Source organism: Arctopsyche grandis, chromosome 12 (genome assembly GCF_051622035.1).
Source record: "Arctopsyche grandis isolate Sample6627 chromosome 12, ASM5162203v2, whole genome shotgun sequence".
Classification (NCBI taxonomy): domain Eukaryota; kingdom Metazoa; phylum Arthropoda; class Insecta; order Trichoptera; family Hydropsychidae; genus Arctopsyche; species Arctopsyche grandis.
This window is the reverse complement of record NC_135366.1, coordinates 3,099,885-3,115,880: the sequence shown is the minus strand read 5'-3', so window position 1 is coordinate 3,115,880 and position 15,996 is coordinate 3,099,885. Positions and strand designations below refer to the sequence as shown.

At 35.1% G+C, this 15,996-nt stretch overlaps 2 protein-coding genes across 4 annotated transcripts; one reads left to right on the top strand and one right to left on the bottom strand.

Annotated features, from left to right (window-relative positions):
• Positions 1-392: 392 nt before the first annotated feature.
• Lst8 (MTOR associated protein, LST8) lies at positions 393-3,380 on the top strand. 3 transcript variants are annotated; one of them, XM_077442568.1, is made up of 8 exons: positions 393-510; positions 686-839; positions 914-1,066; positions 1,137-1,198; positions 1,798-1,942; positions 2,016-2,218; positions 2,297-2,439; positions 2,515-3,380. In XM_077442568.1, exons 2-8 carry the CDS (start codon positions 708-710, stop codon positions 2,628-2,630), a joined length of 954 nt encoding a protein of 317 aa, XP_077298694.1. In that variant the 5' UTR covers positions 393-510; positions 686-707; the 3' UTR covers positions 2,631-3,380. The 3 variants fall into 3 exon arrangements, with proteins under 3 accessions (XP_077298694.1, XP_077298693.1, XP_077298695.1); XM_077442569.1 differs by having other exon boundaries at positions 425-617; positions 2,515-3,126; XM_077442567.1 differs by having other exon boundaries at positions 411-510; positions 2,297-2,819.
• On the bottom strand, positions 2,951-13,211 carry Gga (ADP-ribosylation factor-binding protein Gga). Its single transcript, XM_077442541.1, has 8 exons — positions 13,073-13,211; positions 9,663-9,961; positions 8,092-8,364; positions 7,798-8,017; positions 5,755-6,072; positions 5,549-5,684; positions 3,914-4,535; positions 2,951-3,824 (listed from the first exon to the last, which is right to left on the bottom strand). Exons 1-8 carry the CDS (start codon positions 13,107-13,109, stop codon positions 3,606-3,608), a joined length of 2,124 nt encoding a protein of 707 aa, XP_077298667.1. The 5' UTR covers positions 13,110-13,211; the 3' UTR covers positions 2,951-3,605.
• Positions 13,212-15,996: the final 2,785 nt, after the last annotated feature.

Here is a 15,996-nt window from a genome sequence, read left to right as displayed (position 1 = left end):
CTTTATTTATAATGTAATTGAAAATTTATGATTTTTATAAAGAAATTATAAATTTTTAATTTATAATCGGATTTACTTCAATAAAATTAAGAGACTTTAGTTGACAAAAAAAGGAATCGGAGTCTAATTTACGACTTTGACTCGGATTTAAATGGAGTCAGACTCCAAAGCTCTGTAAAATATACAATATATTCCTTGCATAAATCTTTCTAATCAGTTTATGAATATATTGCCCTGGCTAAATAATTTTTTTAATAAATATTGAAAAATGTAATTAAATGCTTTAAGAACCAAAACTACAAAAGATTTTTCTGTTTAATTAATAAATAAGATTACTTCGGATAAGTGTTATAAACATTTCTAAAATGCTTTTGAGTAATATTTCAAACAACCATTAGAATGTTGGCATTAGTGGATGACGTTCTTTTTGAGGTTATGTTGTGATTATCCTAATGACAGATGGCAGAGTTTATCTGATAAACATTTCATAAAATATATTTTCCGTTTATAGTAAGCGTTTATTTTTTTTCTCCTTTCTAATACGTGTATTGTAATCAAATTGGGTTTGTTTTTAAAGTATTTCATAAAAAACAGACCACATTGTGATACATAATCATGTAAGTGTATTGTAAATTTACTCATTCAAATGAGTATAAAACAAAAATTTTCACCGGGTCCGTTTCAGATTTAAACGGAGATTACTAATTATGACGGCAGATTCTACAAATGCAGCAGCTGGAGAACAAGTAATCTTTGTAACGGGCGGCTACGATCACACTATCAAACTATGGCAAGCTCACAGCGGGGTGTGTTTGAGAACCATGCAACATCCAGACTCAGTAAGTCGATCGAAAACGACAAACTACATATGTAGTGTTTCATTCAGTTTTTAATTCATCGTTTCGATGTGCAGCAAGTGAACGCGTTAGAAATCACCCCAGACAAGCAGATGATCGCTGCTTGCGGATTTCAACACGTGAAAATGTACGATCTAGTCAGCTCTAATCCCGATCCCTTATATAGTTATAACGGAATAACGAAGAACATATCGAAAGCAGGATTTCAAGTAAGCCATCCAAAACAAATCAGTTTATTTGCTTTTGTAATTGATTTAACATATAAATATATGATTCTAGGAAGATGGTAAATGGATGTATACTGGAAGTGAAGACTCGACAGCAAGAATATGGGATTTCAGGTAAATCTACTTGACTAGTAAGGAGCTAATAATATGATTCAATACCATGGAATTATATCAGATTCTATTTAAGAATATTCAAATATACTATATTGCTTCAATAACTGGATTCATTTGTTTTTTCGATTTGGTTTAAGAAATATTTTATTGTGTGCATAAATTTGTTTTTATGTTAAAAAATTGATATGGAGCTACATATATAGAATAATAAGTAAAACTTTATATATATGTAAATATATAGAAAAAAATTATGCATATTTACATACATACTTTTATAAATGTTTTTCGCATTTATTCGTATCTACATATTTATATTGCAGTTATCCTTTCAGGCATATTTTAGAATAAAATAATATTTTATTTTATAGCTGAAATCATTATCAAATATTAATTAATAAGTGATAATAATCTAAAAAATTAGTTAACTTAACTATGTTTTGAAAATATTCACATTTATTACATCTACATATCTCAAAATGCGATGTTATATATATTATTTTTTTTTATGCATTTCTACATCTTGTCTGTCGATTTTTCATTAAATAAAATAAAAATATGAATTTTGTATCTTTTTACTTGATTATTAATTTCAATTTCAGATCCAGATCATGTCAAAGAATATTCCAAGTCCAAGCACCGGTCAACGCAGTATGTTTGCACCCAAATCAAACCGAAATCATTATCGGAGACCAGAGTGGCATCATCCATCTGTGGGATCTCAGAACGGATCAAAACGAACAATTGGTATTAACTGGTCCCATTTCAAACTAAACGTATATGTATTTAATTCTAAAACAAATTTACAATGAAAAACTAGGTTCTGGATTCAGATTTCTCCATACAAGATATATCCATAGATGCGGCAGGATGTCTGATGGCTGCTGTGAACAATCGCGGCTCATGTTACATTTGGTCGCTGACTGAAGGCATCGACGAGAAGCCAACAAAGTTGAATCCTAAACATAAATTCAGCGTTCATCCGAAATACGCTCTACGTTGTCAATTCAGTCCAGACTCGAGGTTTTTAATATATTCTTCACATTAAGTATATATGGTTGTAGTAAGTTATTAATCCTGTTGTTGTTTGGATTCTTTCAGTTTATTAGTGACGACTTCTGGTGATGGAACGGCGCGAGTTTGGAGCATGAAAGACTTTAGTCTGGTTAAAGAATTGACTCATGCTAATCAGAGGTGGGTATGGGATGCTGCTTTCAGTGCCGATTCACAATACGTCTTCACAGGTGGATTTTTTAACTGTTATATGCAATTGTATATATACTTTGATGTCGATTTTAATTTTGAATTCATTATAACAGGGTCATCTGATGGAAATGCTCGTCTTTGGAATGTGAACAGTGGTTCGATCGAACGGGTTTATTCCGGTCATCAAAAAGCCATAACAGCCCTCGTCTTCCGAGACGAAATTATATAAGGCAGCAAATTTGATAGTCTTAGGGTTAAAATAAATGATATTACAGAGTTCATTTATGCATTATTTGTATTTTATAATTTTTGTTTATAAGTACAATTTTTGATTTTTTTTTTTTTTTTTGGGTATCGATAGTAATGTATAATAATAAGAGATCAAATCATAGTACAGTAAATTACATACCAAATTTTTTAGTCTAGCTTAAATATCATTTTTTATAAAGGCGGAGTCTTAAGCTTTGTTTGTATTTTTTTTTTTGTATAATTTTCAATTAATTTGTATTTACAAATTTTGTCAAAATTCTATTTCATTTTACATACATATATGTATAAATTGCCCATTGACTGCAAATTTGGCACAATTAAAAAAATTATAAAATGCATTAGGAATAAAATCAATTAGCTTCCACACTTCAAGCTGGCCAAAATTGCAGTTGAACAATATATAAAAAAAAGAATCAATTTCCATTTAATGAAAACATACAACTAAATAGTAATACAAAAAAAAAAAAATATATATTAGTAAATAAATATATGTATTATATATAATAGAATCTTGTGACTGTTAATCTTTTTTCACGTAATGAATTATCAACATTTTGTAAATAAATATATTTAATAAGCAGTAAGAAATATAAAATAATATGAATTTAATTTGATTTGATTAATTTTATATATTTTATATTGCATAAAATCAATTTTTTTCTTATATTATTAAATCTATAATAAATAAATGACTCGTTTAAAACACATTAAAATTAAATAAAAAAATATTCTTTTCATTTCGCCGATAAATTGTGTGCAGATTTATATACTACTTTTTGCGTGCACAAATTTATCGCTCAATAGTGGTAAATAAATTGATTTTTTTTTTGTCATTTAATTATACAGCTATACGCGTAAGTATTGGAATGTTGATTCAGTTAACATTTTTACATTTGCAACATATCATTTGTGACTCGGGACGCTGTCGTTCCGCTTAAATATCGTTCAACGGTAATTCATTAATTTCCCCCATTTCGGAGATGCTGTCTTCTTGGCAGACGTACGACACGACAAACTTTAAAAATACTGGAAGTGGATTTTCGACGATAGGATGCGCTATCAGGAGGATCTGCGTCACTGCGGCCGGCGGCAAGAACGGTGTAAATGCTGGGAAATTGTCTCCGGATTGCGGCAGCTGACGTATCTTGCAGCCCTACTCAAATTATTACATCGCATAAACAACATATTTATATTGTATATATGAAAGTTTGAACTTGCTCAATTGATATAATAATATATTACCTTTGGAACGACTGCATGAAATTTATACTCTACAATAGGATGGGGATTCCGACTAGTGCTCGACACAACGATGACAAATACATCAGGTCTGGGCTTGTTCCTTGCAAAGTGCAACACGACAGTGATGCCGTCCGATTCCTCGAAAGCTACCAGCGGAGATACGTCGCTCGCTTTGATCGATTCTAATCCTATATTAATATCGTTTAGCGACTTGACTTCGCTCACTCTGCTCTGAACTTCCGTGCTTTCAGGCGGCTTAGGTACCGGTGGGTCGGCCGGTTTGGGTGCGGCTTCGTTCGGAGTTTGCTTCTTGGAAGAACTCGGCTCTTCATTCACGTTGAGGCTCTTCAAACAATCCAGTAAGGACATGTCTAAATCGTCGCCGTTGGACTTTCCTTTGGGGTCTATTAGAGTGTCGTCGGAAGATATGTCGACCATGATATCGTCCGATGATAGGTTCTGAGGTGCCAATTTTTTCTCCGTGTGTAGCGTTTTGCTTATGAGAAAATCGAGATCTAATAAGTCGGTGGGATTTTTCTGCACGGCATATACGCTAGCGTCACTTTCTTGTGACGGTTGAGATTTTCCCATCAAATTCATAGGCACTTTGTCGGATCTTTGACTGAAATAAGTAAATAAAAGTTGAATAATATTGTATGTATAACATAAACACTAAGGCGACATGTTCACGAATGCAAAAATGTATTTTGAATGTCATTTCATCCACTAATTATCGTTTTTTCAATATTATGCAAAATTAAACGGAACATGCACTTATAAAATACAATACATAAAACAGAAATTTAAAGTCTGTGCTACAAATTAATTTAATTATTTTTTATAATTATTTGCATTGTTGAGTAATATCGCATCTAAGTGACTTTAAAGGCACTTTAAAATCTCAATATGTAGTATTTCTATAAATCATAGTCATCAAGTCCAGTTGCAAAAAATGTTTGAATCTTAAAATTGTATATATGCATCTACGGAACGAGAGCTGCCGTATTACATAATTTATTGAAAAAGTTTAATTTGAAATTTGAGGTAATGAGTTGCTACTGGAAATATGTATACTCATTTATGCCGGGAACCTTACAGTTTAGAATAGTTTATTAATACTAAGATTGCTTTAATGATAAAATTGAAGTTGTAATCATATTAACAATGAAATTGTAATGTAATCCATACAGTTAAGAATAGTTTAGATAGGATCCATACAGTTAGAAATTTAAAGTAGACCTACGGAATTAGTTAAATTTCATAAAAAGGTGAATTTGACAATTTTTGATTCCATCTGCTTATCTCTAAAATATATAGATGATATATTCATTTATTTAAATGATTTTTTTTTATCATAAAACATTTTTAATTAATTATTGTTTTTTTTTGTGCACAAGTGCTCAGCTCAAAATTTAAAAACAGGTCTATTCAGCGCTGATGACTCATAGAAATTTAAAATAAAACAAATACAAATCACAATGTAATTATATCTGAAAATAATTCAAGATATAAAAACTACTCTCAATATGATTTCCAGTTTTAATTATTTTCCTTGAAGAATTTAAACGAACGTGCCATCTTTTCGCTCTAAGGGTACAATATATGAATAAATAATTAATTTAAAAATCATATTACTTATTAAAATTTAATACTGGTTTGCAACTCGGCGGTAGAGACGATTTTAAAAGTCCTTCACCCAATGCGTTCAATTCCTCCATGCCTTTATTAACACTCTGTGTGTTTATTTTAGCATTAGTTCCATTATCTTTATCTGCAAGAATAAAATTATAATTAGAACAACGATTATAATAATACACACACCTTTATAATGTATTATTTACCTGAAGTAATTAAGCTAATAGGCTGCAAAGTAGGTACGGAATTGACTTCTAGCGCGTTACACAATTTCTTAGAATTATCTACAGTAGAAAAAATATCACCTAACTCCTCGAGATTTGACTTTTTATTTATTTCCTGATCGCCGTTGTTCACAGCCGAATTAGACGGCGTCGCCAGATCCAACAACGAGTCGCCGTCGCCGTTTATCACAGCCGGTTTTTTTTGTTTACTCGTCCTCTCCAAGGCTTTCCCGTGCAGAATTGTAAACGTGTACTTATCTAATACTTTGCTCAGATCGTCACTCACTTCTAGAACCTCATCTGAAACATTATTATTATAATAAAATGCCTAGTTTTCAATGAATAATGCATACAACAAATAATCATACAATGTCAAGTGTGAACTTTACTCTTTCTAACTAGAATTTATTACAATTTTTCTGTGGATTGACTAGATTAGGCAAAACTACATATATAAATACACACATATATATCAATGTAATATTTGGAAAAAACAAATTCATATAATACAAAACTCAAAATTAAGAATTTTACTAAAATCTTGTATGTATGCACGTATTAAGGATTGCAATTTAACGTCAAATTTCATTTACCGGTAAACGGTAAGTAATTCCTCTTATTACCGGTTGAACCGTAAATAATTAAAAATAAATTTCATATAGATTCGGTAAACGGACTACTAGTCATATGTGAACCAGTCACAGGACAACCGGTCGCTCTTGATCGATCACACGTGATCACCCGTCACACTAAAACTGGTCACGAGAAAAATGGTCACACCCTAAAACTGGTCACGAGAAAACTGGTCACACCCGAAAATTCGACCAATTTTTAATTTTTGGGTGTGACTAGTTTTTTCGTGACCAATTTTCGGGTGTGACCAGTTTTCTCGTGACCAGTTTTAGTGTGACGGGTGATCACGTGTGACCGATCTAGAGCGACCGGTTGTCCTGTGACCTGTTCACATTTGACTAGTAATCACCGAACCATAGATTCATAAAGTCTGATAGCATTTATTACGACTTAGTTGGTCTGTGTTGCCACTCTCAAGCATGCGTCAGTGTGGCCAATCTTACGAATGCATTGAACTGTCTAACTGGCAGAAGGCTCGCTACTCGCTTCGACTTATTGCAATGAGTTACTGGTGCTACTTTAGTATGCGGTCTACCTTAGCATGTGATCTATCTTTGAATGGCAGTCGACTATTTATTTTTATTTTTACCGTAGCAAAGACCTGTTTATTATAATTTTTGTTTTTTCCTGCCGCCCCATAACGTTGTCGAAGCATTTCTATCAAAATATCGTCAGCAGCGAAGAAAATACCGACCCTAACAACCTAATCTTGAATGAAAAGGGCCAACCTTAACCTAACCTAACCAAACCTGACCCTTAAATAAATAGGTGTTGGCTGCTAAGATATGTTTTAAGTTTTATTTCATCAATATTTTTACAAAAAAAAAAAACATATCTTAGCAGCCAACACCTATTTATTTAAGGGTCAGATTAGGTTAGGTTAAGTTAGGGTTGGCCCTATTCATTTTAGAATTGGGTTGTTAGCGTCGGTATTATTCAGTCTCACTGTCACACGCGAGAACTGAGGCATTGAGACCGCATATTAAAGTAAAAACGATAAGGTAGATCGCATACTAAAGTAGATATGTGAAGGTAGACCGCATACTAAAGTGGCACCGAGTTACTATTACTATGTTAACATTGTACGAAACTTCAAGATATATATATCAACAGAGAAATATGATGAGTTTACATACCTCCTATTCACCCTGTTCAAAATTACTATGGCTTAATTACACAATAAGCCATTTGCATTGATATTAATGCAATATTATGCCTGTATATATGTACATAATTAATTTGCGATAAAATAATTTCTAGTAATGCAATCCCTAGTATGTATAAAGATTAGTTTTTAAAAAACCATTTTTCCTTATTATCAATGGTTAATTATGTCTTTGGCAAAAGCTTGATACATCTGTTGATTTTTAATATAAAAATTTTTCGACATACTCAACATATCTTCATTCTGCTGTATCTCAGCGGCAATTTTAAACACAGTAGGCCGAAGCCTAGTACACTCGGAATGCAATTCTTTGATCAACTCCAAATCCTCAGGTGAGCTCACACTCGGACGATACTGTTCCAACATCTCGTCCAACAGCCGAACATTATTATGCACCGTTTGCAACTCGGTAACTTGACGGGTCACAGCCTCGATCTTTCGCTCACCCTGTAAACAGAAACCACGCTTACACATAACGAAATTCAAACCATACATCGGAGAAGATTTGCTTATAAACCAACCTCTCGGACCATAGTTTTGATTAGACGATTCGCTGCCTGCAAATCGTCCGGATTTTTACTCTGCAACAGCTTCTGCAGCATCTTGGATCGCTCCTCGTCTTCGAAGATACTCTCTTTGGTGCGAGTCTTTGGAACCGTTGCTGGCGAATCTTCAGGTGGAGGAATCGGAGGCGTTTCTTTAACGACACCCTGTTTCTTGAGCATCTCGTAAGCGTCCTTGATTTTTATCTCGCGCGGGTAATCAACGGTCCAGCTGTGCATCAACGACAGCACCTACAAAAGTCGACTGGATTAATTAGATCAAGTGGTTTAAATTAATTGACAATTGCTTATGGAATATATATGTTACGGTTGAAGTGTATCTTCCAGGTGTAATGTATACTTTTACAACTTAGAATATATTAAATCTAAGCTGGTAATAACTACAGTTATAGTTGAAGTGTATTTTCAGTTGTAATATATTTTGACTAGTTGGAATATATTCCGTCTAACCCACGTAAGTTGATTCATATGCCGAATGACATACCAACTGGTCAAAATATATTACAACTGAATATACAGTTCAACTGTAATTTGTACCAGGTTAGATGGAGAGGTTAGTAAAAGTCACTCGACTAGTAAATTTAGTTGGAAAGTCACATTTTTGTTTTGAACACATTCTTAGAACTATCCTAATACAGTACTTATTACCTTTATTCGTAATACCTAGCAAATATTTACGCATTATTGAATTCTAAAGCATTTGTAAAAACACCAGAGATGTCGGAACTCAACTGTTATATTACAACTGGCGCACAATGTTGAAAGTGTACTTGCGCTTGTAGAGATATAATTTACTAGTTGGATTGTATTCGAATATGAATTACCTCAAACGCAAATTGGAATATATTACAGACACTTTGGCTGTAACATATACAAAAGTTGCATAACTTAAAAATATACTAATGATTTTACAGACCGAAAAGATGGGACGAGACTTTGGAGAAGCCACCTTTGGACTATTCGGAATTCTTCGACGATAATGCCGGCCAGATCCCGGGTATATCAATATGGGAAATCGAAAACTTCTTACCGAACCAAATAGACGAATTAGCACATGGCAAATTGTAATATATTTTGAAATATATTCCGTCTAACCCACGTAAGTGAATTCATATGGAGATTTACATTTGAACTAGTCAAAATATATTACAACTGAAAATACAGTTCAACTATAAGTTGGTACCAGGTTACTTGGAGAGGCAAGGTTTTCGTGAAAAAGTCACTCGACTAGTAAATTGAGTTGGAAAGTCACATTTTTGCTTTGAACACATTCTTAGAGTTATCGTAATACCTTTATTCGTAATACCCAGAAAATATTAACGCATTATTGAATTCTAAAGCATTCGTAAAAACATCACAGCTGTCAAAACTCAACTGTTATATTACAACTGGAGCACATTGTTGAAAGTGTATTTGCCTTTGTAGAGATATAATTTACCAGTTGAATTGTATTTGAATATGAATGACCTAAAACGCCAGTTGGAATATATTACAACTGAAATTACACTTTGACTGTAACATATACAAACCTTCTGTCTGACGGCTGGTGCTGTTTTGTTTCCATAATATTTGGGCGATACAAGTTTGATCATCTCATTTAAGAATCGAAACTTGTCGACCTCGGCATGGAATGCAGAGTCGCATCGCTTCATGCAAGCATCGAGGACTTCGAGTGCGAGCAGAGCCTCCGTTGGATGGGGCGATCTTATCCTGGAAGCGATGACTCTGGTCGCGATGTAAGCTCCATTTGGGGAGTCGGCTAGGATTGCGCAGAAGGCTTCCAAAGCAGCGGGATCGGGGCGTTCCAAATTTGCACTGGTCGCTTTATCTGAAATTCAATGATATCTATGTAACTTCAAGTCCACCATGGTATGCATTAAGGAGTTATGGGGAAAGCGAGGATTTACTCCGCCGTCTGCAACACGAAAGCAGAATACTTGGACTCGAAATGAACAGAGTGAAAACAAAGATTATGATAGTGGATCAGCATGGTCAACTCATGTGGATATATGCTCTATCTGATCTTGAAGTTGTACACGAGTTAATTTATCTCGGATCAACACTATCAGATGATGGAGGGTGTGAAACTGAAAAGCGATAAGCTCAATTTTGAAACTGAGCAAATTTGGAAAGACCGGAGCATCAAAGAAAATGCGTCTGGTCCAAGTTTTGGTCTTCCCCGCATTTTTATTTGAAGTACAAGCTCGAGAAAGCCAGAGATGTGATGTTGGAGACGATGCTTTGAATCCTCTAGATAGCGAGAAGAACCAATGCCTCCTTCCTGCAAGAGCTGAGGGTTGACGATAGGCTACCATCCACTTGTCTTGGTATCCTTAAGTTTTTGGGGCACGTTGTAGGGCAGACCAGGACGAAGAGGATGATTCCGAACAATATGGAGTGACCAGGTCACGACTTCCACTGGAAAAACTGTAGTTGAGTCACTGTGGGGTGTCAAGAAGGCCGCAGGACCATGATGGACTGCATTATGGAAATTAGAATACAGGAAAGTCAAAACCTTCAGACATAAGTAAAGCAACTGGAAAGGAGAAGATTTTTAGACATTTATGATTATAAACAAAGTTTACTTCGAATAATTTTAAGAGAAATCGGTAGAGATAGATTTTTAATCAAAGGTTTGATTCCATGCCTGAATTAGTGGTGTATTAAAATTATAATTTTATTTTTAATACAAAATATTTGAAAAATGGTATTCCATTCATCATGTTTTCTTAAATATTTGTGGCATTATCCATACAACACGTTTCTCTACAATGAGTCTTGTTAACTATACAGCATAATCGTATTTGTATCATATCTGGTAGTTATTATCTTCTTTATCTTTCTCATTTGCTCAATGCTTAGCGTTGTGGTCATTTCCATCATCTAAAATCTGGTGTACGATCCGTCTCCACTTCTCCTGGTCTTGTACCAAGTTGAAAGCAGCATTTAGGGATGATCCCGTCAGTTCTTTAATTTGATTTGACCATCTTATGGGTCTTCCTCTACTGTTCCGGTGACTATCAGCTACTCTAGACCACATTATTCCTGGAAATATGACCAAAGTAGGAAAGAATCCTTTTTCAACATATACATGCCGTGGAGAGTCTCTCTTTAACTGCCAGCTTTTCAAGGATGGAGAAGTTCGTAGGTCTTGGAACGTGCAGCATCTGCCTCCAGCAGCACATTTCAAGGGCATCTAATATGTCTCTTTCTCTCTTTTTTTTAACGTCCATGTCTCGACTCTTACGGATCACCAGAGATCGCACCGAAAGGATTTTTGTTTTTTTTTCAATATACGTATAATAGAACGGTTTTTCCATATCTTTGTCATCGGCAGATCATCAACATTTTCGTCATTCCTATTCTTCTGCAAATCTCCGATTAGAAGTTATTTTAATATATCTGGTAACATTATAACAAATATATTGCAAAACAAAATTATCTATCCTATAACAAGTTATATCAGGGACGACTATTTATTTTATTAATTGAAAAATCAACAGACAGGATGTACATAGATATGTATAAAAAAACAAATAGTAAATAAATAATATATGTAACATCCGAGTCCAATAATATATTTTTATAAAAATGAAAAAGATAAATATAAGGAAAACAAATTAAAAAGTAAAGAATAAAGGCATGACAAAATATGTAGAACATTGCATAATTAAACTATAATATTAAAATATTTGGAAAAGGTTATAAAATAGAATATAAGAAGAAATTGAAATTTACAAATATAAAACAAATGAAGAAGGTAAATACAAAATAAACAAATGAAAAGGAAAAGAATGAAAGCTATAATATGATTAAATAGCACATTACATAACTAAACTAATGTATAAAAATATTGGAAATATTGGAAAAATAGAATAGGAGAAGAAATGAATCAATCGGTCAGGATTCTCTTGATGTTAGACCTGAATTGATGTAGGGAAATACCAAATAGATCAACCTCATTCAGCTCTCCGTTAAACATACGATAAACGCGCTGCAGATAAGAATATTTTTGGGAATTAGTATTGAAAGGATCAAGTGAAAAGAGTGCAACGCGTCTAGAGTACCGAACTGGGATTCTGAAATTAACCTTATTCAGTAAATCAGAACAATCAAGGAAACCATTTATGAGCTTAAAGAAGAATATAGCATCAGTATGTCGTCGCCTGACAGAAAGATTGTTAAAAGAAAGGATTTTTAAAATGTCGGAAACAGTAGAATGGGTATAGGTAGGAAAAAGGTAGCGTAAGGATTTAATAAATTTAAGTTGAACTTTCTCAATACAATTAATATGGGATAAATAAAAAGGTGACCAGATAATTGAGGCAAATTCAAGGTGAGACCTTACAAAGGAAAAATAAAGTAATTTAAGTACACAAGGATCATTAAAGGGTTTTGTTGAGCGGAGTAGGAATCCAAGAGATTTAAATGCTTTGTTGGTAATAAAAGAAATATGTTCAGAGAAATCTAGATAGTAACGAGTGTATTTAAAAGTATATGAAAATAAATACTTTTAAAAATATAGCAATCCTTAAAGAATTACTCGAAATGTTATATTCAATTGAAATTTCCTTGTTGCGATTATTATTGAGATATGATTTATGCTGGAAAAGTTAAACTATAAAAAAAACATTTGTCAGTTCATAATAAGCCAATCAAATGCTAATTTAAGAAAAAATATTGAATGGCTTTTCACAACTAATTGCACAGTTGGAAGATTCTGCATGTTCAAATTGAAAAAGGTGAGCATTGGTCATTAGGCGAGTAATATTCTTTTTGACAGTGTAATAATAATGGCCTGGTAAATGAACGAAACAGCCCATGGCGACATAACACCGGTCAACATATACAAGGTGTGTAAACTCGACATGGAACTAGCGAGTAGGAGGTCGAGAGAATGGAGACGAGAGGTAGAGAGAGAGAGAGATGAGGTTCTCACGAAGCAGCGCATCCAGGCTCGTCAGCACCACCTCCATGGCTGCGGCTGCATCAGATTTATTGGAGACGACTCTGTTCAATTAGACATCACCATCACTAAATGTCAGCTGTTTCAACCTTCTTCAGTGTTGCCATACGACAAATATAATCACCCCAATGCAGCTAAAAATCGGTTCGGTGATTATTCCACAAAAAGCGATCTCGCGCACGTCAATAAAATCTCGATCACGGAACATCTGGTACCAAAAAACTCCATCAATCGCATCCCAGGTGAAATACTGTACTAACGAGAACTCGAGTGCCAGATATTCCGTATTCGCGATTTTTGTGGCAACGATTATCGTGCGCGTGATCGCAATTTGCGCAATAATTCGTTTACCTTATAGGACAGGAGGTTATGTTGTGACCGTAACCCGGCCTATGGAAACTCGTTGTAGATAACAGAGGAAATTTGTTTTCGTCAGTATACAAGTTTATTGTCAGTACAGAAAATTCACGGGGAAGTGGGCTAGTTGCCTGCTTCAGGGGAAAGCCTGACTGAACTGCTGTCTGTGGCCGCCGTACTGGTTTAGGTTCGGTGATTACTGGTCACAAACTGAAAAGTCCATCATACTAACGATAACTATCATAGTAACGAGAATTTGAGTGCCAAATATTGTGTATTCGCGATTTTCATGGCAAAAATTGTCTTTGTGACCAACCCAATGTGACGAATAGTCCAATTACCGCTGGTTTATATATATGGGCATGGTGATGTCATCTTGTTCTGGGGGATTCCTCCGGGTTCAAGGGTTTCCTTTGTGTGGGTGTGCCACAAGGTTGCTTGATGGGTATTCATCTGGAGCGAGTCGAATCGCCTTTATCGGTGGTCTGGATATGGGTGAGGTGATGTCATCTCGTTCTCGAAGATTCTTCCAGGCTCAAGGGTATCCTTTGTGTGGTCGCGTGCCTTGTGTTTTATGGGGTAATAGGATTTATGCTATTTCGGTTGTTCCCTTGAACTCGAGGTTTGTTTATCTGGAGCGAACCGAATCGCCTTTATCGGTAAGCTGGACAAAGTATTTCGGTTGTTCCCTTGAACTCAAGGTTTGTTTATCTAGAGCGAATAGATGTTGCTTTGGCTTTGCTGAAAGCTCGTACAAGCTGTATTGTATTCCTACAACCTTAAAAATCAGGGAGAACTATTTTAGTTTTTATTTGTCGTGGCTATAATTCACTTGCGTTGTTGTTTATTTTGTACATTTTGGTTTTTGTACATAGAGCAATGATGTTCGGTTGTTCTTGTGCAATATTGCTGGACAACTGTCTCGCTCTCCGACAAAAAGGACTGTATTCGTTAGGGGTTAGTAGTTTCATGTTGAGGATTTTAAAGGTAGAATTCTTTGAGCTTCAAAGTGGTATTTGTATTCACTTGGTAAGAATATAGCACAACTTGTACTATCCCAAATTGAGATCGATGATATATATTTCCCCATCGAACTCGAGCCGTGCAATAACATCATTACGTCCTGTACGAACACGTAAAGTCCAACCTTAGCCGAAATACCTTCGCTCGAACTAGGGCAAATACACTATCAACTCGCTCCAGATACGCACTCACGAGTACACGGAAACCCCCGGATACAATAATCTCACTAAATAGCGACGCACCAACCAAACCTTGAGGCACAGCTACACAAAGGATAGCCTCGACCGACCCCGTAGGAATCTTCCAGAATATGGTCTCACCAGCCAAGCTATGCGTTGCACAATCAACTAGTATATAAATCAGCGCATCATCTTCAGATGCCAGTGAGCTTCAGAAAATCAGCCTACTTACTCCTCCGAAGCAACCATCTCCTTCGCCGTACATAAAAACACACATGTATTAACTGAGCAATAAAGATAGGGAAGAGGATCAATCCGCAAAAAGCGATCTCGCGCAAGTCCTTAAAATCTTGATTACGTTGCATCTGGCACTCGAGTTCTCATTGATGGAGTTTTTGGGTGCCAGATGTTCCATGATCGAGATTTTAGTGACTTGCGCAAGATTAATTTTGCGAAATAATCATCGAACCCTTCCAAACGCACACGTGTTTCTATAAGCCGGGACACGGTTAACAAACCCCCTCCCTGTCTACAACTTGATAAATAGTGTAGGAATATAGCACGACTTGTGCTATTACGAATCTAAACCAGTGATATAATCATCGATCCTGTACAAACATGCATAACTCAAGGGCAACGTCCCCTTTGACCATTCCAGAAGAAAGAGTTCATCGCTCGATCGTAAAACGTGTCATCAGGCAACCGCAACACATGTCCTGAAAATCGTTTACACGTGGCAGTCGTTTACACGTGGCACACGGCCGCATTTTTAAATGAACGACGTCCTGGCGCTGACCCCATAGTTAGCCAGAAGTTTGGCTTAGTGATAGCGTATATATTTAGCATCACTGAGGTCATAGGTTCGTGTCCTCGCCACTGCTGGTTAGATTTGGGGGTTTTGTGACTCCAAATCGATCGTTTCTCTATCAGAGTTTGCCAATTTTATCTGATCATTGCTGAAACGGTTCCTGAAAATTGGTATTAAATCTAATCCTGTTGTCACAAAAATCTGCCTGTGTATAATTAATACAAATTATACACAGTAATCTGAAATCCATAGATGTCACTATGATTATTATTTCTGATTAATTTTTATATTCTATATATTCTGATTGTATATGTATGTATTACTGTATTTCTGATTTCTGATTGTTCATGTATTTCATTAACGTACACCCGTCGCATTGGAGCAAATCTGTAATGGCGAGTGTGTATTGACTTGTGACAATAAAAATAAAATAAAAATAAAACACGCGCCCCGAAAACAGGTCAACACGTGTCCTGAAAACGAAGACAAAGCATCTGCACACGGCACGCTTCAAGCCAGAACGTATATAA

What these genes read in the sequence shown, in the direction of transcription:
- Lst8 (XM_077442567.1), top strand. Translation starts at nt 708, where the DNA reads ATGACGGCAGATTCTACAAATGCAGCAGCTGGAGAACAAGTAATCTTT. An exon ending in TATCGAAAGCAGGATTTCAA is followed by an intron (nt 1,067 to 1,136) that starts GTAAGCCATCCA and finishes ATATGATTCTAG; the next exon opens with GAAGATGGTAAATGGATGTA. An exon ending in CGGATCAAAACGAACAATTG is followed by an intron (nt 1,943 to 2,015) that starts GTATTAACTGGT and finishes ATGAAAAACTAG; the next exon opens with GTTCTGGATTCAGATTTCTC.
- Gga (XM_077442541.1), bottom strand. Translation starts at nt 13,109, where the DNA reads ATGGAGGTGGTGCTGACGAGCCTGGATGCGCTGCTTC. An exon ending in TATTAGCTTAATTACTTCAG is followed by an intron (nt 5,685 to 5,754) that starts GTAAATAATACA and finishes TTATTCTTGCAG; the next exon opens with ATAAAGATAATGGAACTAAT. An exon ending in TTCATGCAGTCGTTCCAAAG is followed by an intron (nt 3,825 to 3,913) that starts GTAATATATTAT and finishes TAATTTGAGTAG; the next exon opens with GGCTGCAAGATACGTCAGCT.